General features: G+C 39.2%; 3 protein-coding genes across 3 annotated transcripts; all 3 read right to left on the reverse strand.

Annotated features, from left to right (window-relative positions):
* Positions 1–785: 785 nt before the first annotated feature.
* LOC138150252 (histone H3) lies at positions 786–1,253 on the reverse strand. Its single transcript, XM_069073678.1, has one exon. It carries the CDS (start codon positions 1,218–1,220, stop codon positions 810–812), a length of 411 nt encoding a protein of 136 aa, XP_068929779.1. The 5' UTR covers positions 1,221–1,253; the 3' UTR covers positions 786–809.
* Positions 1,254–17,179: 15,926 nt separating this feature from the next.
* On the reverse strand, positions 17,180–17,741 carry LOC138149904 (histone H2A type 1-D). The gene has a single exon (XM_069073109.1). It carries the CDS (start codon positions 17,652–17,654, stop codon positions 17,262–17,264), a length of 393 nt encoding a protein of 130 aa, XP_068929210.1. The 5' UTR covers positions 17,655–17,741; the 3' UTR covers positions 17,180–17,261.
* Positions 17,742–23,067: 5,326 nt separating this feature from the next.
* On the reverse strand, positions 23,068–23,851 carry LOC138150253 (histone H3). The gene has a single exon (XM_069073679.1). The coding sequence runs from the start codon at positions 23,813–23,815 to the stop codon at positions 23,405–23,407; it is 411 nt and encodes a 136-aa protein (XP_068929780.1). The 5' UTR covers positions 23,816–23,851; the 3' UTR covers positions 23,068–23,404.
* Between the last annotated feature and the right edge of the window lie 220 nt (positions 23,852–24,071).

The following is a 24,071-nucleotide window of genomic DNA, read 5'->3' on the forward strand; positions in this document are numbered from 1 at the left end:
ATTTAAAAGAGACCCTATACAAAAAAGATCTAGGATGGAAGCTTCTAACGTCACTGAAAATAACTTCACATCGGGCATTCGGATTGGTTGATAAGACTAATTCATTGGCCAATAGAAACAAAACCATCATCCCTTAATTTGCATACTCAAATTTGTTTGAAGCAATCTGATGCTAGCGGGAAGGTGAGGCCTTATTTGTATACACCAAGAATACAAATCCTGGATTCTGGAACTTGCATTTTTTTTTTGCAATTTCATTATTGTTCTTGGTTAGCTATGCCCTAATATGTAAAATGACCTCTGATGGGGTGCTTTGAAAAGACCCTAATTGGGCAAGCTGGGCAGCATAATGCATCTGAACGCAACACCTAACAGCCGTGTGACTGCAGGCAAGACACCTAACCTGGCTTGCTCAGTTTTTCATCTCAAGGTTATAGTCGAGTCACACAAATTTAACCACGAAAACAAAGATATGAATTGGGAAAGAAAACGCAAACATTACAGTAAACACGAGGTAAAGAGATTCTCCCGAGGAAATGGCCATCGTTAATTTCAAATTAGCGACGTTAAATCCCACAACTGGTATAGAGTACAGTCCCAACGTTTACTACCAGTGCTTGACTTCTCGCGAGGCCCTAACCTGTACCTCCAGGGGCTCCAGTACATAATGCTCCCCTCAATTTACCCTCAAATGTAAAGGCTAAATTCAACATTAAGTCTAACAAATTAAACTTTAAACGTTACAGCTATTTGTAGTGAAAATGTCGGTGGCTCTGAAAAGAGCCTTTTGGTTTGTGGAATGCTATAATTTAAGCCCTCTCCCCACGAATACGGCGAGCCAGCTGGATGTCCTTGGGCATGATGGTCACTCGCTTGGCGTGGATGGCGCACAGATTGGTGTCCTCAAACAGCCCCACGAGGTAGGCTTCACTCGCCTCCTGCAGAGCCATCACGGCCGAACTCTGGAAGCGCAGGTCAGTCTTGAAATCCTGCGCGATCTCGCGCACAAGCCGCTGGAAGGGCAGCTTGCGGATCAGCAGCTCCGTGGACTTCTGGTAGCGGCGGATCTCCCGAAGAGCCACGGTGCCGGGCCGATAGCGGTGAGGCTTCTTCACGCCGCCTGTCGCCGGCGCGCTCTTGCGGGCAGCCTTAGTAGCGAGCTGCTTACGGGGCGCCTTACCGCCAGTTGACTTTCGCGCGGTTTGCTTAGTACGAGCCATACCGAAGAGAAGAGAGAAATTCTTACAAACAGACTGGTGAGGAACGGCAGCCTACTGCTAACTTTTATAGAGGCAGGATTGTACTGATTGGACAGAAGTCTCATTCGGAGACCTGTGCTTCAACGCAATTGGTTCATACTTCAATCCTCTCTACTCAGCTGATGAACTCAACAGTTGCAGGGGTTAATGTAGCTTCCCCTCTATAGCTTATATTTACAAGCATTTTAATTTCCCCACCCCTTTGTTATTTCTTTATCTGGTAAATTCTTCCTTTATTTTTCACAAATGTCCGTTCTATTCTTTAGCTTCATTTCAACTTGTTCTTCAAGATAAACTTAATGTGGGAGAAGTTTGCAACCGTAATTTCTTCTATTTGAAAAAAAGCTACTCGGCGGTTCCTGATTGGTTACTGTTTACATCTGTTCTTTTTCCTTCCCTATCCTGATTAATTTCATTCCCTACCACCTCTTTTCCACTCTTTTGTCACACTCCCTCTGAGCCTATGTTCTTCCTGAGTTGTGGAAACTTTGGTACAGACTTTTGGTATAGGCGCCTCCTGTGAACAGCTGTAGTCTTAGAGAGTCGACTGGGACCTCCAAGAAGTTGTTTCACTTGCTGATAATCATGTAGCCAGATGGGCACATCACTTAATTCCAATTGCCCTTCAAAAAGCCAAAAAAAAGAAAGGAAAGAAAGAAAATTCAATTCTTGATAAAAAATTTATTCACATTACTCCAACAATTTGCCATATATTCCCAAGTAAGAGTTAAATTAAGACATTGTTCTGGGGATACAAAGAGAGAAATATGCTCTTAAAATTATTACATTTTACCCAATGATGGCCGTACAAGACGATATAAGGTGATGGGAGAGAGCATTAGGAAGTAGTGGGAAAAGGAAAGGTCTCCTGAAGAAAGGAATGCCTGAGGTGAACCTTAAAGGAAATTTGGATGCAGAAGTGATGAGGGAAAATGTTCTAGCTGGAGGCTGGAGATGGGAGTGTCAAGTGTGAGGAACAGTTAAGACCAGTTTGGGTGCAGGATAGAGTGCTTGTACTGGAGTGCTTGTAATAAATTTGGTAAGATTGTTGAGGCCAGTTTTTGAAAAACTTTAAATATCAAAGGGAAGTTTGTATTTGTTCCTAGAGACCCAAATCATACAGGTGAAAAAGTTGAAAACCTGGGATTTGGAGAATGGGTGCTCAGATTCTAAATTCAGTGCTCTTTGCAACAAGCATTGTAGGGCATTAAACTAGGTGGTGGGAGTACAGAGGTAAGACAAGGAAAAGTAATCCCTTCCTTCAAGTTTAATTGGCCAGAATTAAAATACTGGAAAGATTAATGTAATTATTAAAAATTTAAATTGCTAGTCGAATGAAAGATAGCTTGATTAATTCACTGTGTGCATAAGATTTTCCATTTAAGTCAATATTATAGGCTGACACATTTTTTTTTATTTCAAGAACAACTTATATACCTCTTAGGATTCTAGAATTTCTGGGTTGACTTTTTCATTCCTGTTTCTTTGATTCTTTCATTCTTCCAATTGAAAAATAGTAGCTGAAACTAGAACCCTCAACTAATATATATACATACAATGCAGTCTTGAATTGGTCCCCACTGAACTAGGACAGACTATGATTCCTATGAAAGAAATACTAAACACAGACTTACATATGCACACTGATGTCAAAATAAGAATATAGGAACTTATAACTAATTATACTGTCCCAGAAAGATGACACTTAAAATCATCAATATATAAAGCAGTTCTAGGAACTGTTAAATAGGCCTGTTCTTAATTTCACATTTCATCTCAGCTCTTTAGTGAGCTTGCAGTTTTATATCTTCTGGCTAGTCAGGTCTCCCCCACCGAGGTCATCCTCAATAATGTAGAAATTCCCTTTCCTGTCAGTCAAGTCTGATCAAGGTATCAAGGAGTTCTAACCTCTCAAACTAAAGCTGCCATGTGATTATGGTTTGCTATTTCACTTGGAACAGGGGAACTGATAAACTGCTCCTCCACAAACCCTCATGAAAAATACAGAAAACTACTTGTTAAAAAGTTCCAGAGACAGAAGAGAGATAGTTGAATGCTGGCTCTCCTTTTTAAACCGATGCAACCACTCTTCTACCACAGTATAGGGGTAAAGAGACTGATAAGAGAGTTGTTGCTTTATTGTAAAGCATTTGAGTTCATCCCAGTCTAAATCCTAGGATTTTAATTTTGCTTCTCATGGTGTTTGCCTGGAATGTTTTTCATGATTTTTCAGAGAGCCTTAAAACTGCTTTTACTACCAGAGGAAGATAGTGTTAGAGCAGTAGGGAAGAAAATGCCTTCTAGGTGGAAAAAATATGGACTATTAGATAGGTTACTTTAAGTCTGTGCCCTCAGGAAATACAGATGTTTTGTTTCAGCTTCAAAGATAAAGTCTTAAGTGAAACTATTAGCATGAATTGCTTCTAGTTTTTGAATATTTCAGAAACACATTTTACTTGTAGAAAGTTGGGTTTATTTGTTTGTTTTCCATTTTGAAAGTTTGTCTTGCCAAGCTCTGAATATTCAAGTTTCATCCTTTTATCAGATGTTGGAAGAATAAGAAACTGAGCCAACTCTGCCAAAGTCTCTTCAATAATTTTGAAACTGTCCACTCCACTCCACTCCATCAAAACAAGCAAATTAATTAATAAAGATGAGGGTGAGGTTTGGGAAAAACAGAAAAGCAGAGGGAAAAGAAATTAGAAAAAAATTCTAGGAGAAGGGGAGAGCTTTTGGCTCTTTTCCCTTTCTATGAAGCCGTACTGTCCTGCTGTCCTGGAGCTCTGGAATTTTTACCAACTGATATCTTTAGTGATGGTATCTCTTCAACATCTCATAAAGGGATCATCTACTACCCAGGTCTCATACACCTCTTTATTTGACTCAAGGAGCCAAAAATTTGCTAAGGTCTTCTTTTAAATCATCTTCTCTCCATGTCCTAATCTAAGTTTATCAGCTCTGGGGACATCATCAACTAGAGCCTGAGGAGTCCATCTCTCTAACTTGGCAGGCAGCTAAACATTGAGTAGAGAGTTAGACTTGGAGTAAAGTTCTGAGTTCAAGTCCTACCTAGGCAAATTATTATAATTTCTCCCAGCCTCAGTTTCATTATCTGTAAAATGGTGAAAGAGTAGAGAGAATTCCCTCTGGTTCACCCTCTAGAATACCAGGCCTGAAACAGAGTAGTATCCCTCGTATCCTTTTTCTCTCACACGACTAAAGCCCAAAGGATTTCCAGTTCATCTTGCCTCACTCTAGTAGATTATCTTGTCCCAAATCTTACAGAAAGCACTAGAAATTCCTAGTAAAGTGCCTGGGGCCATTCATATATCCTGGGTAATAGAAAGTTAGCTCAGGTTCTAGGTACTTTGTGGGTCTGTGTCCATTCAAAACCATTGCTCACCAATACATAATTATTTTTCCTCTTAGGCAAAAACCTTAAGGAGCTCACTAAATGACAGGGTACTTGGAGGGGAGTAAAATGAAAGGAAACTATAAATATAAGGAAAGAAAAGACTGTGAAGGGTGTGTTGTCCAAGGATCTTTTGATAGGTACTGCTGCCAATTATAATCATAAACATTCAGAAATAGATATGGTAAAACTAGTTTATTATATGCTCAGACTTACATACAAAAGTCAGTGTGCAGTTTCAACAACCTTATATAGGTTTCAGTTACGTAGGCAGAATGCCCACAGTGAAATTTTATAGAAGGCAGAAGGAGAAGGGGAAGATCAATATTAGATAAAACTGTAAACTTATCAATAAACACTAGAAGTATAGTTGGAATCTGTAAACTAACCATTAATACTGGAGCTTTAGCTGGTCACATTACTTGCTCATCTTAAGTAAATGACAGAAAAGAAAGTTAAGGCAAAAATTCTTTTATCATAGTCCCTACTTTTGGTTGTAGATCACATAGTATGTGCAACCCCACCATATTTTTGTATATCCTGTAGAACTCCTTTCTGGATGCTTTAATATAAATTTTCTGATAAGCATTTCCACAGGCAGATACAAATAATGAAAGCATTCGACCCAACAATAAAATAAAATCAATATAAATGCAACACATTAATTATTAACATTATATGCAGCCAAACCTAAATGTTCAGACAGTTATCCTTTTTTGTTTAATCTCCTCCAGAACCTTACTTAACTCCCCAGTGCAATTCAGGTGCTGAGCACATGTGCAACATTTAATTAATGTCCATTTACACAGTAGATTTCTCATTTTGTAATCTTGGGTTTAGTTGTCTGTCTCATGAAATCATCTGCTTCCTTGAAATTTCTTTGTCAAAAGGGCATCTTTCTTTGACCACTATTCACAAAGTGTTCAGTTTAGTTAATTCAAAGAGACATGCATCCCTGAATTAATATCCTGCGGTGACAGTTGTTAACTGTATCTTAATAGGCCTTGTTTCTAGGGTGATTTTAGAGAGATATTGATCTCAATGGACACATTTTTCAGGTTCTAAGTCACTTGTGGAGGTTCCCTAGGTAATGCTGTTAAAAACTGCTAGCAATAAGACAGTGTAATTTTGTTGGCCCTAACAAAACATTGGCCTTCCAGGAATTTGTTCAAGTAATAATAGTCCAAACCTTATGGAGTTAACCTTGCAAACATTAAAGCTAAAGGAAGAACATCCAATTAGGCTACCTATAACTTATCTGAAAGTTTAGAAAATTTTAGTCTTCATGTACCTTGTTTTTTCTGTCTTTACTTGAGTCCTGTAGATAATAACCTTGAGAAACAATCTTTAAAAAAAAGTTCCTTGAAGATCTGATATTGTAAAATATGTTTTTCTGTCTTGATATTATCAGAGGAAGAACCCTCAAACAAACAAAAAGGAATTCACAAAAAGGAATTAAATTCCCATTTAAGAAGATTTCACAAAATGAGATACAATTTAAAAAGAAATGATTTGAAGCTTTACTAAAAATTTAACTACAATATTAAAATTCACTCTTTCTTACTGGCAAGTCTGCAATGTTGTCTTCATTTGGAAACTGGCATTTTAACTAAGTAAGCAGGCCACAACAAACACTTAAAAAAAAAAAAAGACTTTTGCCTCCATTTAACCATTTTGTGCATAATAAGATATTGTAGATAACCAGTCCTTTTAATGTATGAACTTCAACAAATTGAGACATTTTTATTTTTGAAATAGTATTTTACTTTTCCCCCAGTTACATGTCAAAAAAAATTTTAGCATTCATTTTTACAAGATTTTAAGTTCCAATTTTTTTTTTCTTGCCCTCCCCTCTCCTGAAAATGGTAGGCAGTTTGATATAGTTTGTACTATCATTTAAAAATATTTCCATGCTTGTCATAGTTGTGAAAGAAGAAACATATCAAAAGGGGAAAAAAGAATAAAGTAAGTGAAAAAAAAATATTTCAATCTGCACTCAGAGTCCATCAGTCCTTTGTACTTACTTATCTTGGATCATTGTCTTGCTGAGAAGAGCTGAGTCATTCATAGTTGATCATCATACAATGTTGGTCACAAGTTGTACAATGTTTTCCTGACTCTGCTCATTTTACTTTGCATCAGTCTGTACAAGTCTTTCCAGGTTTTTCTGAAATCTTCCTTTTCATTGTTTCTTATTGCACAATAGTATTACACTAAATATTCCCCGATTAATGGACCTCCCCTTAATTTCCAGTATTTTTGCCATTACAAAAAAGGTTGCTATAAATATTTTTGCACATTGAGGTCCTTATCCCTCTTTTATGATCTTTTTGGGATACAGACCTAGTAGTGGTATTGCTGGATCGAAGCTGCATCAGAGCACAGTTTGGCTGCCCTTTGGGCATGGTTGCAAATTGTTCTCCAGAATGGTTGGATTAGTTCACAACTCCACCATTAGTGTCTTAATTTTCCCACATCTTCTCCAGCATTTAAAATTTTCCTTTTCTATCATAATAGCCAACCTGATATTTCAGATATTATCAGATAATATATCTTATTATCAACCTGATAATCAGAGTTGTTTTAATTTGCATTTCTGTAACTAGAAGTGATTTAGAGCACATCTTCATATGTCTATAAATAGCTTTGACTTATTCATCTAAAAATTGCCTTGTCATATCCTTTGACCATTTATAAATTAGGGGATGTCTTGAATTCTTATAAATTTGACTGTTTTCTACATATGTTTGAGAAATGATGCCTTTATCAGAGACACTATCTGTAATGATTGTTTCTCATTTTTCTGCTTTCCTTCTTAGTTGCATTGGTTTTGTTTGTACAAAAGCTTTTAAACTTAATATAATCAAAATTACCTATTTTACATTTTGAAATGCTCTCTAGCTCTTGTTTGGTCATGAATTTTTCCTTTCCCTATAGATTTGACAGGTAGGCTACTCCTTGCTCTTCTAATTTGCTTATGGTATCACCCTTTATGTCTAAATCATGCTGTAATAAGAATGTAAATTTTAAAGATCTTCCCTGCCCCTAGGCTAAAGTGCACCTGGAGACTGGGGTGGGAGGCTTGTTTTTCAGTTGATACTTTTTGATTGGCCAGTGGGTCCAAAAGGTTGTTACATTCTCTGAGCCAGGAGAAGGCTATATAAGCCCTGATGTGTAGCTTTGTTTTGGGGCTCACTTTGAGAAGTGTTCTGTGATTTGATATGGATTCTGGGAAGCCGTTTTCCTGAGCCCCCCGGCTTTGAAAAGCCCAGAATGTGGAAACCCAGATGTTGACTGGGTATGGATGTAATGGTTGGACAGTTTGGAAATCTGTCTACTTGATGTTTCTGTCTTGATAATTGTGCCTGTATACTTTGAGGTTCAGGGTGCTGACCTTTTCTCCTGAACAAGGTAAACGATATATGTCTGACTGATTAAAGTAAGCTTGTTAACCCATTTTGAGTTGCTTTCCTTTAACAAAGCAGATCCAAGAACCTGTGTGAGCAGGCACCCTGGGGACACTGGGGTGCATGACACTGAATTTACCTGAAGGGAGATACCAATTTGCTGTGAGGAAGATAGGAATTAATACAGTTTTAGTGGGAAAACTAAAAATGGACCCAATCACTTTACCTGAACCTTCTGAAGTAATTACTTTAAAACAGTATCGTGTGCCAGGTGGGCAAGATGAAATTACCACTACTATAAAGGAATATGTTGAAGCAGGAGTGTTGGTCCCTACAACCACAAGATGGAATAATCCTGTCTGGCCAGTAAGAAAATCAGATGGGACATGGAGAATGACTGTGGATTATAGACAGTTGAATAAGGTGACTCCTTCTTTGTATGCTGATGTTCCAGATACCATCACCTTAATAGAAAGGATCCAGAAAAATGATGGGGAGCTTGTGCTCAAGCGCCACCCTAAAATATGGTTTTCTGTGTTTATTGTGTGCTATTCTTGTTATATTGTTGTGAAATTTTGTTGACACCAGTTATTCCTACTGTATTTTTGTCAAGTAAGGGACATGAAGGATCTTGGGGCCGAATGTAAGGGTTATGGGATTTAAAGATCTTCCATGCCCCGTTGGACTTGCTGATGTAGCAGGAAGGGGCGGAGCAAGAGGAAGCGGAAGCCAAGCTAGCGTTCCTGCGTTGGCTGGAGGTGGTGGTGACGGCGGCAGCAGCAGAGGCAGTGGCAGCGCGAAGCCCTTTTTGAGTTAGGACTGCTAAGGACTTTCTGCTAAGGACTCCTGCTGAGGACTGCCAGGGGCCGGAGCTGCTGGGAGCGCGCTTCCAGGACACTGGGTGGTTGCTGTGTGTGGGGAGAGGAGGACCTTTGCCTGAGGTAGCCTGTTCTGTTTTAAAGGCTTGAAAATGTGGGTGGTTTCTACTTTATCTACCTGTGCCAATATCATAACTACTCTGATGGCTTTCACTTTCTGGTTTTGGGACTCAGTCTTTTGGTATCTTAATAAATTTTCTAGTTTATTTCCTCATATGGCAAACATGACGTATTTTGTAATGGATAATTATATCAGCATATTTGTAATCTCTATAGGCATTGTGAATATGGCATTGCTGATACACATGCCAAAGGTTGGTCATATCTAACTTTTCTAATATTCTATTTACCTCCTCAGTTTCTTTCTTGTTTCTTTATGGTTGGATTTATCAAGTTCTGAGAGGGACAGTTGAGGTTCCCCACTAGTATAATTTTGCTGTTTCTTCCTGTAACTCACTTAACTTCTCCTTTAAGAATTTAGATGCTAGGGAGTGGCTAGGTGGTAGCTAGGTGGCACAGTGAGTAGAGTGCCGGCCCTGGAGTCAGGAGGACCTGAGTTCATATCTGACCTCAGACACTTAAGACACACACACAAACAAAAACCTAGCTGTGTGACCTTGGACAAGTTACTTAACCCCAATCGCCCTCCAAAAAGCAAAGAAAAAAAAAGAAAAAAAGAATTTAGATGCTATACCACTTGGTGCATATATGTTTAGTATTGATATTGTTTCATTGTCTATGGTAGCTTTCAGCAAAATAGTTTCCTTCCTTTTTTTTTTTTTTTTACAGGGCAATTGGAGGCAGAGAACCCAGTAGATTCCTATGAAACATGGAACCACAGAACATTGTCCCAGAATTATTCAAGAGATAAATAAAAATTTAAAAAAGAAGAATTTATGTAGCCGAAGAGAAAACCTTGAATCCATGATGGCAAGACTTACAAGGAACAAAAGAGTAAACAATTGGTTGAGAATACAAATATGCAAAAATGAAAGAGAACTCAAAAGAAGGGAAGCAAAAAAGAATAATTCTAAAAGAAAACATCATAAAAACAAATCATGATGATCTCAAAAAGACAATGCCTGGAGACTAAAGAGGTTACCCATAGAGTTAGGGTTGCTCTGGAGACCCCAAAATACCAACACACCAAGGTCCTGCCATATGAATTCGATTCAAGTATTCTGTCAGCCAAAGAAAAGTTTATGGAAAGTTCTCTTGCATTAGACACAGAGTAAGTCTGTGCTAGGTCATTCTATGGCGCTCTCACAAACATGGAGACAAGATGGAGTCTTATATATAGAAGGTTGTGGGAGGAATCTAGGGGGTGGTCTACAGGAGGAGTTTGGGGAGGGTCTTCAGGAGGAGTTAAGGAGGTTAATGAGTGATTGAAGGTGGGAAGTTGCTGGAGGCTACTTGGAGACTGCAGACAATGGTGGACTAGGCCAGTTCAAGGGTGAATTGATATTTTGATAGGCTCAAGGGTGGGAAGTCTAGTAACAGGTTTGGGCTCAGCCACAATGTAAGGCTTTTGGCCTCATGAAAATGCCTCATCAAATGAGATGATTTAATCAGAGTTCAAGGTGGGGGGGGGGGTTCCCAGAGCCTGTACCTCAAGGACTCAAGAAGAGCTTGAGTAAAAGGTCAATGGGGAACTCTGTTGGAACCAGGTGACAGAAGAGTGAGGTTTGGCCACTCCCCTCAGGGCAAGAGGTGGTGGAGGTTCAGCTACAGTCACTGCTGTGTGGCTGCCTCCAGAACTCCTGGCTTGCAGATAATAGAGGGACCAAGTGACCATTCAGAGGGTAATCACTCTTTCTTTGACCTGGGTTGCTATCTTGGGTGGTGGTCCTGGGGTGTGTGGCCAGTGTACCAGAGCTTGTGGTGGCTGTAGAGAGGTCACCTTCCTCAGACTTCTGACAACATTTGCTAAAACCCCAGCAATTTGGGACATAGCTCTCTCCACTCTGGAAGCAGAATTCTATGAAACAATATCAATAATAAACATATATGCACCAAGTAGTATAGCATTTAAATTCTTTTTTTTCTTTGCTTTTTGGAGGCAAAGAGTTCAAAAGTCAAGTAATAGTCTGTTAAGATGAGCAAGCAGAGGAAGCATGATCAGACCACAGAATCCTTTTTTGAGGGCAAAAAGGATCAAAACATGGAATGAGAAGAAGTCAACAAAGTCAAAACTCCTCCATCAAAAGCTTCCAAGAGGGGCGGCTAGGTGGCACAGTGAGTAAAGCACCAGCCCTGGAGTCAGGAGGACCCGAGTTCGGTTCCAGCCTTAGACAATACCCACACAAAAAAGCTAGCTGTGTAACCTTGGGCAAGTTACTTAACCCCAATTGCTCTTCAAAAGGCAAAAAAAAAAAAAAAAAAGAAAAAAGTTTAAAAAAAAACACTTCCAAGAAAAATATGAATTCGTTACAGGTCATGGAAGAGCTCAAGAAAGATTTTGAAAATCAAGTAAGAGAAGTGGAAGAAAAATTGGGAAGAGAAATGAGAATGATGCAAGAAAATCATGAAAAGTGAGTCAACAGCCTGCTAAAGGAAACCCCAAAAAATACTGAAGAAAATAACACTTTAAAAAATAGCCTACCTCAAATGGCAAAAGAGGCCCAAAAACCCAAGGAAGAGAAGAATGCCTTAAAAACAAAATTGGCCAGATGTAAAAGGAATTTCAAAAACTCATTGAATAGAATAATTCCTTCAAAATTAGATTGGAGCAAATGGAAGCTAGTGACTTTATGAGAAATCAAGATGCTGTTAAACAGATACAAACAAATGAAAGAATAGAAGGCAATATGAAATATCTCATGGGAAAAACCACTGACCTGGAAAATAGATCCAGGAGAGATAATTTAAAAATTATTGGACTACCTGAAAGTCATGATCAAAGAAAGAACCTAGAAATCATCCTCCAAGAAATTCTCGAGGAAAATTGCCCTGATATTTTAGAACCAGTGGGCAAAATAAAGGTTGAAAGAATCCACTGATCACTTCCTGAAAAAAGTCCCAAAAAGAAAACTCCTAGGAATATTATAGCCAGGTTCCAGAGTTCCCAGATCAAGGAGAAAATATTACAAGTAGCCAGGAAGAAACAATTTGAATATTGTGGAAACACAATCAGGATAACCCAGGATCTGGCAGGTTCTGCACTGAGGGATCGAAGGGCTTGGCATATGATATTCCGGAGGTCAAAGGAGCTGGGATTAAAAACAAGAATCACCTACTAGGCAAAACTGAGTATCATATATCAGGGGAAAATATGTTCATTCAGTGGAATAGAGGATTTTTCAGGCATTCTTGATGAAAAAACCAGAGTTGAATAGAAAATTTTACATTCAAATATAAGAAGCAAGAGAAACATGAAAAGGTAAACAGGGAAAAGAAATCATAAGGAACTTATGAAAGTTGAACTACTTACATTCCTACATGGAAAAATGACAATTGTAACTGATGAAATTTTTCTCTTTGAGAATAGTTGAATGGAATAGAAATATATATATATATATATATATATATATATATATATATATATATGTGTGTGTGTGTGTGTGTGTGTGTGTATGTATACATACATATATATGTCTATAAAGGAGGGTATTTGGGCATATCAATACACATGTGAGTATGTGTATATATGTGTACAGGTATACATAGACAGAAGTTACAGGACCAGTTGAATAGGAAGGGATGAAACTTAAAAGGTGAAATTATCTCATATAGAAGAGGCAAAGGAAAACTGTTACAATGGAGAGGAAGAATAGGAAGGCAAAAGGGAATGAGTCAACCTTATTCTCAATGAATTTTGCTTAGGGAGGGAATGACATACACACTAAATATCTCACCCTACTCCTACAGGAGAGTGGGGGGGGGGAGGGGATGAGAGGGAAGGATGATGGAAGGTGGGGCAGGCTCTGGGGGAGGGAAGTTGGAAGCACCCACTTTTGAAAAGGGACAGGGTCAAAGCAGAGAATAAAACAAGTGGGGGGGTTGGATGGGATGGAGGGAAAAATAGTCAGTCTTTCACTATTTATCTACTATATGCCCTACTGGAAAGTCAGAGGGGATAGGGGGAAGATATAGGAGAGAGCCGATTAAGGGAGGGGATATTCAGTGGGATCACTTGGAAAAATCGGGAGAAAATTTGTAACTCATAATCTTGTGGAAATTAATGTTGTAAACTAAAAAGTAAAAAAAAAATAAAACCACAAAAATTTTGTTTTTTACATGCAACTGGGAAATAAAATATACAGGCACTGAGGTATAGAAATCCATCTTGCCCTACTAGAAAGTTAGGGGGGAGATAAGGGAGGATATGAGAGAGAGTAGATTGGGGGAAGGGGTATTCAGTAGGTTTGCTATCTTGGGTGGGGGGGTAGGGGAAAGACAGGGAGAAAATTTGTAAGTCAAAATCTTGTGGAAATGAATGTTGAAAACTAAAAATAAATTTTAAAAAATGTGAGAAAAAAAGAGATGGGAGAGGAGAAAAAATAAAGTCTTGTTAATTGTGAGGGGAAAAAAAGAATTTCCCTAGAGGTACTGAATCCAAGTAGTTGGGACTTTTTATTCCCTCCCAGAAGAAGATGAATGGGGAAATTGCATTAGGAACCTGAGGTCAATCAGGTCCCAGGGATAGCTTTGTCCTGGGCCTATTTCCTATTAGCTTGAGGAATAGGAAGAAGAAAGCTCCAGGAGGGAAGTTGAGACCAATCAGATCCCAGGTAAATCCAGGTTGTGGGTGGGAAGAAAGGGTTGCATCAGGATGTTGTTGGTTCCAAGGCACCTTTCAATTATATAGGTTCACAGACTGTCATTTTTTGCTCCTCAAGGATGTGGATACAAATGGTGCCTAAAGGTTAAAAAGAATATTAAGAGTTGTTTTTCAAGTACTTTGTGAAGCCCCTCCTGAGAGGATTTGGGGCTAATTCTGTAGCTCTTAAGGGTGTTCTAAAGCCCTTTTCCCCTTATCTTGAAATACTCTAAAACTTCTTAACCTGTACAAAAAGAGTTGCTTTTGTCTCCTTTATCTTGTTCCCCCCCCTTAATCTTTAACCTATGTCCCCCTGCCCTGTCCTAACTCTTTAAACCATAAAGAATTCCCTTTGTCTACCTCATTCTATGTCATAAAATCCTTTCTTGTCTTGTTCTTAATCTTTAACCCCCATAAAAACCTCTAGAACTATGTCATCATTCTGAAACCTCTCTATTAGCATAACTCCCCCAAATATGGGGGGTCTTGATTAGCTTTCTTGCTATGGAGGCCTGGGTAGCTTTCGTGTAGCTCCCATTGGTTACAGAGAATGTTGAAGTGAATTCTTTCACTTTCACCTTAAACTGCTCTCACAAATCTGACCTCAGCACTGAATCCCTCATGCTTTATCTTACCTTTATGTCTTATCTTTCATATCCAGTAGTTGACAAGTCTTTTCAGTTTTTCTGAATATTATTTTCCCCAATCTGTTCTTTTCTATCATCAGAGAGTCTCCTTTCATATAATCTTCCCTCACTCTCACAAAGATGCCAAATTGATTTTCTTAAAACACAGGTGTGATCAAATCTTCATCCCCTTTTCAAGAAGCTCTCTTGTCTCTCAAACAAAAGGCTAAGCCTACTTGAAGCTGGTGTGCTTGGTGACAGCCTTGATGCCCTTGGACAGGCTGTGCTTGGTCAGGTCCCCTGGCAGCAGCAGGCTCAAGGCTGTCTGGATCTTCTGGAACATGACAGAGGAGTGCTTCTTGCAATTCCCCAGGCCTTTCCAGTGATGATATATCTTTGACAAATGAGTTCCTGATGCCCGTGGTCTTATCTGAGATGCCCATGTCAGGGTGGACTTGCTTCAGCATCTTGGACGTTTGTACATGTAGATGGAGTAAGTCCTTCAGGCTGTGCTTGGGCTTTGGTCAAACATCTTTTGAAATCATTCTTCCTATAGGGGCAGACTAGGTGGTCTTCAAGGACTGTGCAGCCCTGCAAAGTCTAAAATTTTGAGGAAGAAAATAAAGGTCCAATAAAGCTGTAGTTTGGTATATTTAAATGAGAGATACTGGTATACTTTTAATCTGGTGAAGCCTGTAGATACCTTCTCAAAATGCTGATTTTTAATTAATGGAATAAAATGCAAAGGATTACAAAGACAAAAAAATCTGTTGAAGTAATGTTGTTGTTTTTTTTTTTAAGTTGTCATTGAGACCTAGCTTCCTCCTGATGACATAGATTCCCTTGGTAACCTTTCTAGCACTGGTTGCACTGCCACAGACAACTTGAATTATTGGGGGAGGAATTGGAACATTCCTTGTTTCTCCAGTGCCACTTCCAGGCCCTCTTTTACCACTATTATTCATTTACCTTCCCTCCTCTAAAATTCATTCAATTCTTATTTATCAACCAATTAAGATTTTAATAGCTTTTATCCGCCAGTCTAGGTTTGGTAGGTAATTAAATGTTTTGCTTTAAACTAATCTGTCCTCTGACTGATTAGTAAAAGAAACATTTTTGGTGGTTCGTGAGCAGATCCTGACCCACACCTACAACATGCTTCTAACTTGTGGTATCCTTGAAAAGGGGGGGTTACGTTTTCATAGACTTGTATGATAGTGCTGATAGTAAACATGCAGGATCTTTCACATAGCTTCAGATGGGCAGAAATGGACATATGTACAATGACTAAAAAACCACTATCCTCCTTACAAGATTTAAGAACCCAATTTACGTAATTTGAGATTTTTTCTCCTTTTGATAATTTTTTTACTTCCACAAATAAAATTGGAAACATGATTCAACCATATAGATTTTTTTGAAAATAAATTATATTTTCTCCTGAAGTTCCTACATTTGTATATAAGAAAGATTAATCAGGCAGCATTTTAAAGAGAGATAGATAGAAGCAGGGAGAATAGAGAAGAAATTACTTCTTTTGTTCAGGCAGGATAAAAAGTTGGCTTTGATCTGATGGAAACAGGAGAATGTATGCCAGAGGTATTTACAGTCCAGAGGTAGAACTGATAAGACTTTGGTGGCTGATGAAATCGATTGATTTTTCCTTTCTCTCTCTCATATCAAAGATTAACTCAGATGTTTTAGTATATGTGATGGGTCCTTAGCCATGTTAGGGAAGTTAGGAAGAAGGGAGCATTCAAAGGGAAAGATAATGTTTAGTTTTCTACATGGTGAATTTAAGATGTCTACGAAAAAATCCAATTCAATAGGCAGTTAGAGATTTAAGATTGGAGATAAGAAGAGAGATTAGGGCTGGAGAAATTCTTCTGTTTTAGAGCTGCAAGGGGTAAAATGGGAAGTAGTTTAGCAGAGGCAGTTTCTGGCAGAAACTAACCTCAGATCTGACTAGGAAAGAGCTTGATGCTGAAAGACAAGGTTGTCACTGGCTGGAACTCGAGTTACTGGGGAGGGCAGTTAAGGCAAAAATCAACGCTTTATTTATTCTGTGTAAGGCCAAACTCCTGCTTCCCATGAAGATGTGGGGCTACTGGGAACAATGATCAGTGTTATTGTAAGCAACTGGAAGGTACTTTTGCAACTCCCCTCGGTTATGTGAGGAAGGTCTGTAAGCAAAAGCTCCCCACATCTCAAAAAGTTTTATTAAGTTGAAGATCTGGTCTGGAAATCAGACCTGCTAAGGCTTTTGTTCTGGCAACTAACTCAAATCTTGTTTCCTTTGTAAAATGCTGCTGCTGTGTGTATCACAAGGGCACTTAATAGTTACTTGACTGTTCTGCACGTGAGTTGAGTCTGTAACCTTTAGGAGTGACTTCCTGCAAAATAGAAACTTTGCCCCTCTAAAGGTTACACACCAATACCCCTTGCAAGGCAGTTAGGTGACACAGTGGCTAAAGGAATAGGCCTCAAGTTACATTCATCTTTCTGAATTCAAATCTTGCCTCATTCCTTAGCTGTAACCCTTGTTTGCCTCCGATTCCTCATCTGCAAAATGAAATGGAGAAGGAAATGGCAAACCCAGTATCTCTACCAAGAAAACTCTTAAATGGAGTCAGTCAACCATGCAGGATATGACTAAATATCCTTTCATTTCCAATGGCTTGTGATGTTTTCATAGCGGCACAAAGGTGTAATCAGTACAGGAAGCTGGTTTCACACAAATTTTTCTACTATCGCACCCTTTAAGGGTTGCATAAAATAAGCCAGTACTTGTGCATTTTGGCTCTATTGTTTAAGGCCAATGAGTGTGCACGAGCTCCCTTTATCTATGTGAGGGGCTCTGAAAAGAGCCTTTGGGTTCAAAAAGAGGATTTTTACGGTGCAAAGCAGCGAAATCTGGCTTTTACTTGCCCTTAGCTTTGTGGTGACTTTCAGTCTTCTTAGGCAGCAGTACGGCCTGGATGTTGGGCAGGACGCCGCCCTGGGCGATAGTGACTTTCCCCAGCAGTTTGTTTAGTTCTTCATCGTTGCGGATGGCCAGCTGAAGATGACGCGGTATGATACGCGTTTTCTTGTTGTCGCGAGCAGCATTACCAGCTAATTCCAAAATTTCAGCAGTAAGATATTCTAGCACGGCAGCTAAATATACCGGCGCTCCAGCTCCTACTCGCTCAGAGTAATTCCCCTTGCGAAGCAAACGATGCACACGGCCAACTGGAAACTGGAGCCCTGCGCGGGATGAGCGAGTCTTGGCCTTAGCGCGAGCCTTGCCTCCTTGTTTGCCACGGCCAGACATAGTCAAAAAATAGTTGTCTGAAACGCACAACCCCAAGAAAAGCCAACAGCACAAGTGTCAGTTCTGCAACACAGGAAACCTTATGCTTGTCCTGGCGCAGCAACTTATTATACCTTCAGGAGGTAGAGTAAACCACGCGGTCTGATTGGTTCCAAACATCTTTTGATGAACAAACCAATTGAAAAGTAGAATTAGCATCTAATAATTTACATAGCCCCTCCTACTTAGGTAAGTGGTTTTATTTCATCCAATTAGACATTAGCCTTTCACAAACCCTTATTTGAATAGCCTCAGAACCAATATGTGTCTTTAGTTTTTAAAGTAGAGGGCGGGAAGAAGGCTAAACGGAAGAATGTCCTAGAAAAGGGAGACAAATTAAATTAAAGATGTTAGGAGTCATGAAGCTCTGGCGTTTTTTGTCTTAGTCAACCAAACTGGTCATTATCTGAACTCTCCGAGGCAGATGCTTCCCGCTTGGCTTGGCCCCATTACAGAGCTTTCCATTGTGTCTGAAAAACGTAAAGAACCTTAAATTCCTATAAATACTGACTGTTTTGGGCTTCAAGATTGTCACAAAAGCAAACAAACAAAAAACAGTTCTCCCTAAACCGCATGTAACTGTTTACAAATGGTTTTTGTAAAAAGCCGTTCTAATTTTCTAAGGGCTTAATTTCTTAAAACAACTATAGCAGCAGCAGTTGGGTGAATTGTGTATTTGTGGGCAAGGAAAACCTCCAGTTCTGGTCTTATCGATTTTTTTAAATAAATAAAAATAGCATAATGTTGTGAGAAGATCGGGGCTTTTGAGTCAGAGGACGTGAGTTTATTCCGTCTTGTTTCATGTGTCATTTTAGCACAAGACTAATTCTGGACCTCAGTTTCTCACGTAAAATAAAGGGTCTCAAGTTTCTGCTTTTGCTGGATTGGCTTGTATATTTGTTCCTAAAATTTACTGTTTGTCAGAAAGGAACTTTCATTGTCTATTCTATTGTCTGATATTCTTACAAGTGGGAAATTGATAATAATAAATTTATTATATAATAATAATAATAACAACTAACATTGATATGGTACATGCTGTGTTCCAGGAACTGTGCTAAATCCTTTACAATGATCTTATTTAGTCCTCCTGACAGCCCTGGGTTGTAGGTACTATTAATATCCCCATTTTATAGAGGAAGAAACTGAGATTAAGAAACTTTCTAGGGGTGACACAGCTAGTAAGTATCTGATGTTGCATTTGATCACAGGTCTTTCTGATTGCAAGTCCTGTTATTGTGCCACCTAGCTGTTTTAAATAGTTGAGGCTCTGTTGCCCCTTTATGATAGACTTCATTATTTCTCTGAAGATCCTATTATTCCAAAAGCCTTGATTGAGAGGGAAATGTCATGTTAGTTGTATTCAAGTATTTGAATGATTGTAATATGGAAGAGGGATTTGATTTTATCATCCCTAGACCTCATCATTTTGATTCAGTATGTCTCAAATCTAAATTGTGTATTATTATTGAAAAATGTAAATCTTATTAAATAATCTGCAGTTAAATAAAATCACAAACCCCTATCTGGTGGTTACTTTAAACCTGATATGAACTCCAGGGGAATAGGTGGTACATAGTATATAATGAACAGGGGAAGAGAGTGAAATAAATAGTGTTGCTGCCCTGTGTGAATAGGATGAGTCATTCATTTTATCTCTCTTTATTCATTTGTAAAATTAGGGGTTGGACTAGTGACCCCCAGGTTTCCTACCAACTCTCAATCTATGATATGATTATAAGGAAACAGTTAACATAAGGGGAACTGGTAAATCTAATGGTGTACTACTGAATAAAGAAATTTCAACACCTGTCTGCACTCTTCTTTAGATTATGCATGATTAATATATTTAAAGATGCCTATCATCTGTTTACCTTAGGTTGGTACCTTTGTAAAAGATTCTAACTGTGTAGAAAATAATGTAAGTCTCATTTTGGAACCACTAATATCAGTCTGAGGTCTTGGCTTAGGTTGATAAACTCCAGGTTGGACCTCATGTATGCCAGGGTACATTCTGAATCAGGACAAAATGTATCATAGATCAGAAACTTGCAGTACGATGCTATCTCAAAAGCATCTGATTAAATCCCCTTATTTTACAGATGAAGAAGCTGAGGCCCAGAGCAGTTAAGTGACTTCCAATGAATAATAGAACTTTGTAGTTAAAGGCCATCTAGTACAACCCATATCCTCCAGAGGAACTTCCCACCACAAATGCAGAGGCAGTCATCCAAACTCTGCTTGAAACCTTCAAAAGGGTTAAATACACTACTTCCCCAGGCAGCAGATTCCATTTTGGATTCATTCTAATTTTTTGGAAGTTTTTCATTGCATTAAGCCTAAATTTGCTTATTTACAATTTTCATTCATTTTTCCTAGTTCTTTCTCTGGGGAAAAATAAAGTATTCCAGGTTCCACTAGATAAAGTCTATCTGAGTCTTCTCCAGGATAAACATCTCCCTTTCCTATATCTACAGCCTCACATAGTTGTACCTGGTCCCATTCTTTCCCATCCCCCAATCAGCTCTCCCTCAGGGAAGTGGGCAGACTGACAGGTTCAGCTCCACCCTTCCCCAACCTCAGCTCTCCTTCAAGGAGGTGGGCCAGCTGATGGGTCAGGGCGGCTTTGTGCTGACTAGAATTTCAAGGTGTGTACTGAGCAATCACGGATTGTGGTCTCTGCAAGTTTCTGCTTATGTAAAACCTAACCCTTGGCAGAGTGGCATCCCTTTAAAAGCTGAGGCTTTACCTGAGATCTCTGCTGTAAGACCTGGGACAGTGGGACTGTAACTCATCAGCCTGCCATGTGGCCTGATCAGCCAACATGGCATATAATAAAGGGTCCAACTGTAAATTATTACTTGGGTCTTGCCTGTGTTTTCTGGGTACAACAATATAATATGAACTCAAGGCCCTTAACTATTCTGATTTCTTTATTCAGGGTGCACTCTAGCTTATTAGTATCCTTACCCATCTATCATACTCATAAGTGAACAGATTCAATCTGACCCAAGCAGAGTGAACCTCTTTTAATGCAACTCAAAATTAATCGCTGATGAGAGAATGCTACTCATCTCCTGACAGAAGGGTGATGGTCTAATATGCAGAATAAGACATGAATCTTTAAACATGGTATATTATATATATAGATATATAATTATTATTTTACTGGTTTATGTATTTGTTTAAAAGTTTTTATTAATTTTTTTCTTTTTTTTTCGGGGGGGGAGATGGAAAGAAAAAATGTTTGACAAGTTTTAAAAATGCCATAAATTATAGATAGATTACTAATCTGCAGTGGTGGAGAGAATTTACATGATGATAATAGTTACCTGATGAAATTACAGGTTTGTTAGAAAAAAAGTCATACTACTTCGATTGAATTTCACTACAAATTCCTGGAACTTTTTGAGAGAAACTGTTTCCTTTTCAGTTTTGTTCTCATGAACTCTTTCTAAGTGAATCTTAATTTTACTCTATACTATTTATAACCTTTTAAAATTTCATCTTATAGATGAAGCCTAATGTTGTGGAGTTCAAATCTGGCCTCAGACACTTTAACTAGCTGTGTAATGATGGGCAAGTCCCTTCTATTTTCTGGCATCCCTGGCTTCCTTCAATCTCACATAAAGTTCCACCTTCTGAAAGAATAACTTTCCCAATCCATAATCTTAGTGTCTTCCCTCTGAAAGACACATACATATATACACAGATGTGTATATATGTACATCATTGCTTGCATATTGTTTCCCTCATCAAACTGAACTCTTTAAGAGCAAGGACTGTTCTTCCCCTTCCTCCATATTTGTATCCCCAGCACTTTTGTACTGTACTTAACACAAAGTAAGCAATTAATAAATAAATGCTTGAAGACTACTAATCACAATATTGACTCTGCCTGATGAGGTGCTTGAATGCCTGTGCTTAGACCTCATTTTGTAAAATCAGTTTGTAAAATCACATTTTTCCCTAGCCTCACATCTCCCTGGCCTCAGAGCATTATCTCTGCCCAATTCTCCCCCTGCCAGTACTCTGCCTAGCAACCATTCATGATCAAGCCCCAGCCAAATGTTTATCTCCCCTTGGTACATTGCTGCACCTATGAATCCTTCACTAGATTATCTATAAGTAACTCCCTAGCTCATTATATATATCCTGAATCCCTCCTTGGCTTGGGACATAGGTGTACTCCCAATATCCATCCTGTCAAACATGACATCAATGGGTGGCAGCTTGGACAGCCCTGAATCCTAGCTGATTTAGTGACTTTTCGAGCATAAAACCACACCCCTTTGGGCTATTTCCCTGTGAACTCTGGGTAAAACACCTGTGCAGTAGATATTAAAAGTGCATGTTCCTTTAAAAACTGACCACTCCGGGGGCGGGTAGGTGGCGCAATGAATAGAGCAATGGCCCTGACTCAGGAAGACCTGAGTTCAAATTCGACCTCAGATACTTAACACAAAACTAGATGTTCGACCTTGGGCAAGTCACATAACCCCAATTGCTCTACTTTTCCCACTCCAAAAAGCAAAAAGAAAAGCATATAAAAAAAGAACTGACCACTCCTTAACTCCTCCCTAATCCTGCCCTGACTCACCCAGTTAGCATATTTGACACAGGTTTTAGGATAGTTATCCTATATAAACTATAATATACCCCCTCTAAGGTTGCAGGTTCCCTAAGAACTCTTGCCCACAATAAAGCATTACAATAAATCTTTGTCACCTTGACATAGAAAATGCTTGAGTCTGTGAATTCATTCCAGATTGCATTCCAGGGACTCTGGTTATTGGGGTTCCTGGACTTCCTGACTCCTTGACCCCTCTCATCACGCCTAGAGTATATTCCTGGAACATCTCCAAATATAATTCACGTATTTTTATTCCCTGTTGAAACATTTCCATTTTTGGATATCCACAAGGAAATCATATTCAGATCATAGCATAAAATATTTACTGCATGGAATAAACAGATAATAAAATGCATTATTGAAATTCCACAAGCAAATACATGCCACATAGATTAAAAAGATTAGCTATTTCTATAGCCCATTGAAGATGCTGACCCCATAGAGTCAGAATCACATCTTGGCCATTAGGCACAGGGATGGAAAGGAATGTAGAATGAGGTCCCCCGGCACTCTAGAACCCTTTGCTACTTCAGATCCAATCTGGAGTGATTTGAGTAGTAATTATATAAACATGGCTTATTTCACTTACCCTAATAGATTAGACTATAAAACAAATAGTAAAGAGGTGCATTGATATTGTACAACAACTAGATTCATTTTTAACTAGACTTGAAATAGGTATTATCTTGAACATTCCCTGGACAACTCAGACTGGAAGACTCACTGCTCGATTCTACTCTATTTCCAGAACTGGCATTTATTGTTGTGGTTTTTCAGCCCAGCTGCTACTATTTCAATTTTCAACTTTTTAAAATAAGAATTCTTGGCAGGAAAAGGACGGAGCCATTTGGATAGTACTGTAGCGATTCAGGATGTTTCTCTTATCATGTTTCAGAGAAAGTTATAACTTCACCACACCTAGTTAATATTTTGCTCATTACTCTAGTTCGAGACCCCGACGATCAAAAATACTAATATGAAGGACCGGATTAAAGGAAATTGCAGCTTTTTTTGAGTTAAGTAGGCGGCTCTGAAAAGAGCCTTTTACAAGTTGCGAATAGCCACCTTGGGACTATAATCAAGCCCTCTCCCCGCGGATGCGGCGAGCCAGCTGGATGTCCTTGGGCATGATGGTCACCCGCTTGGCGTGGATGGCGCACAGATTCGTGTCTTCAAACAGCCCCACGAGGTAGGCTTCACTGGCCTCCTGCAGAGCCATCACGGCCGAACTCTGGAATCGCAAATCAGTCTTGAAATCCTGCGCGATCTCGCGCACCAGGCGCTGGAAAGGCAGCTTGCGGATCAGGAGCTCTGTAGACTTCTGGTAGCGGCGAATCTCCCGCAGGGCCACAGTACCGGGTCGGTAGCGATGAGGCTTCTTCACACCGCCAGTCGCCGGCGCACTCTTGCGAGCAGCTTTAGTAGCGAGCTGCTTACGGGGAGCTTTCCCTCCAGTGGACTTCCTGGCGGTCTGTTTCGTACGAGCCATAGCAAGACAGAAAACAAAAAAAACGTCTCAGAGAAATGAAAACTTAATCGGGCTTTGCTGTTTATTTATAGAACCAAGAACAACCTGATTGGACAATTCGACACTGCAGACACCAGATTGAAGTATTTGGTCAATTTCATTGGGCATTTATACACTCCGCCCCATTTAACCTGAACCTATTAGGAATGTCTTTGCTTTTACGTTTCTTTTCCTCTGCCTTCCACCCTCCCCCTTAGCACATCCTTTTGGTTCTGCA

Source organism: Petaurus breviceps, unplaced genomic scaffold, assembly GCF_028583685.1.
Source record: "Petaurus breviceps papuanus isolate PSGF00001 unplaced genomic scaffold, PetGlider_PUasm1.0 90865, whole genome shotgun sequence".
Lineage (NCBI taxonomy): Eukaryota > Metazoa > Chordata > Mammalia > Diprotodontia > Petauridae > Petaurus > Petaurus breviceps.

Excerpts from the sequence above, each read along its gene's own strand:
- LOC138150252 (XM_069073678.1), bottom strand. The coding sequence starts at position 1,220 with ATGGCTCGTACTAAGCAAACCGCGCGAAAGTCAACTGGCGGTAAGGCG.
- LOC138149904 (XM_069073109.1), bottom strand. The coding sequence starts at position 17,654 with ATGTCTGGCCGTGGCAAACAAGGAGGCAAGGCTCGCGCTAAGGCCAAG.
- LOC138150253 (XM_069073679.1), bottom strand. The coding sequence starts at position 23,815 with ATGGCTCGTACGAAACAGACCGCCAGGAAGTCCACTGGAGGGAAAGCT.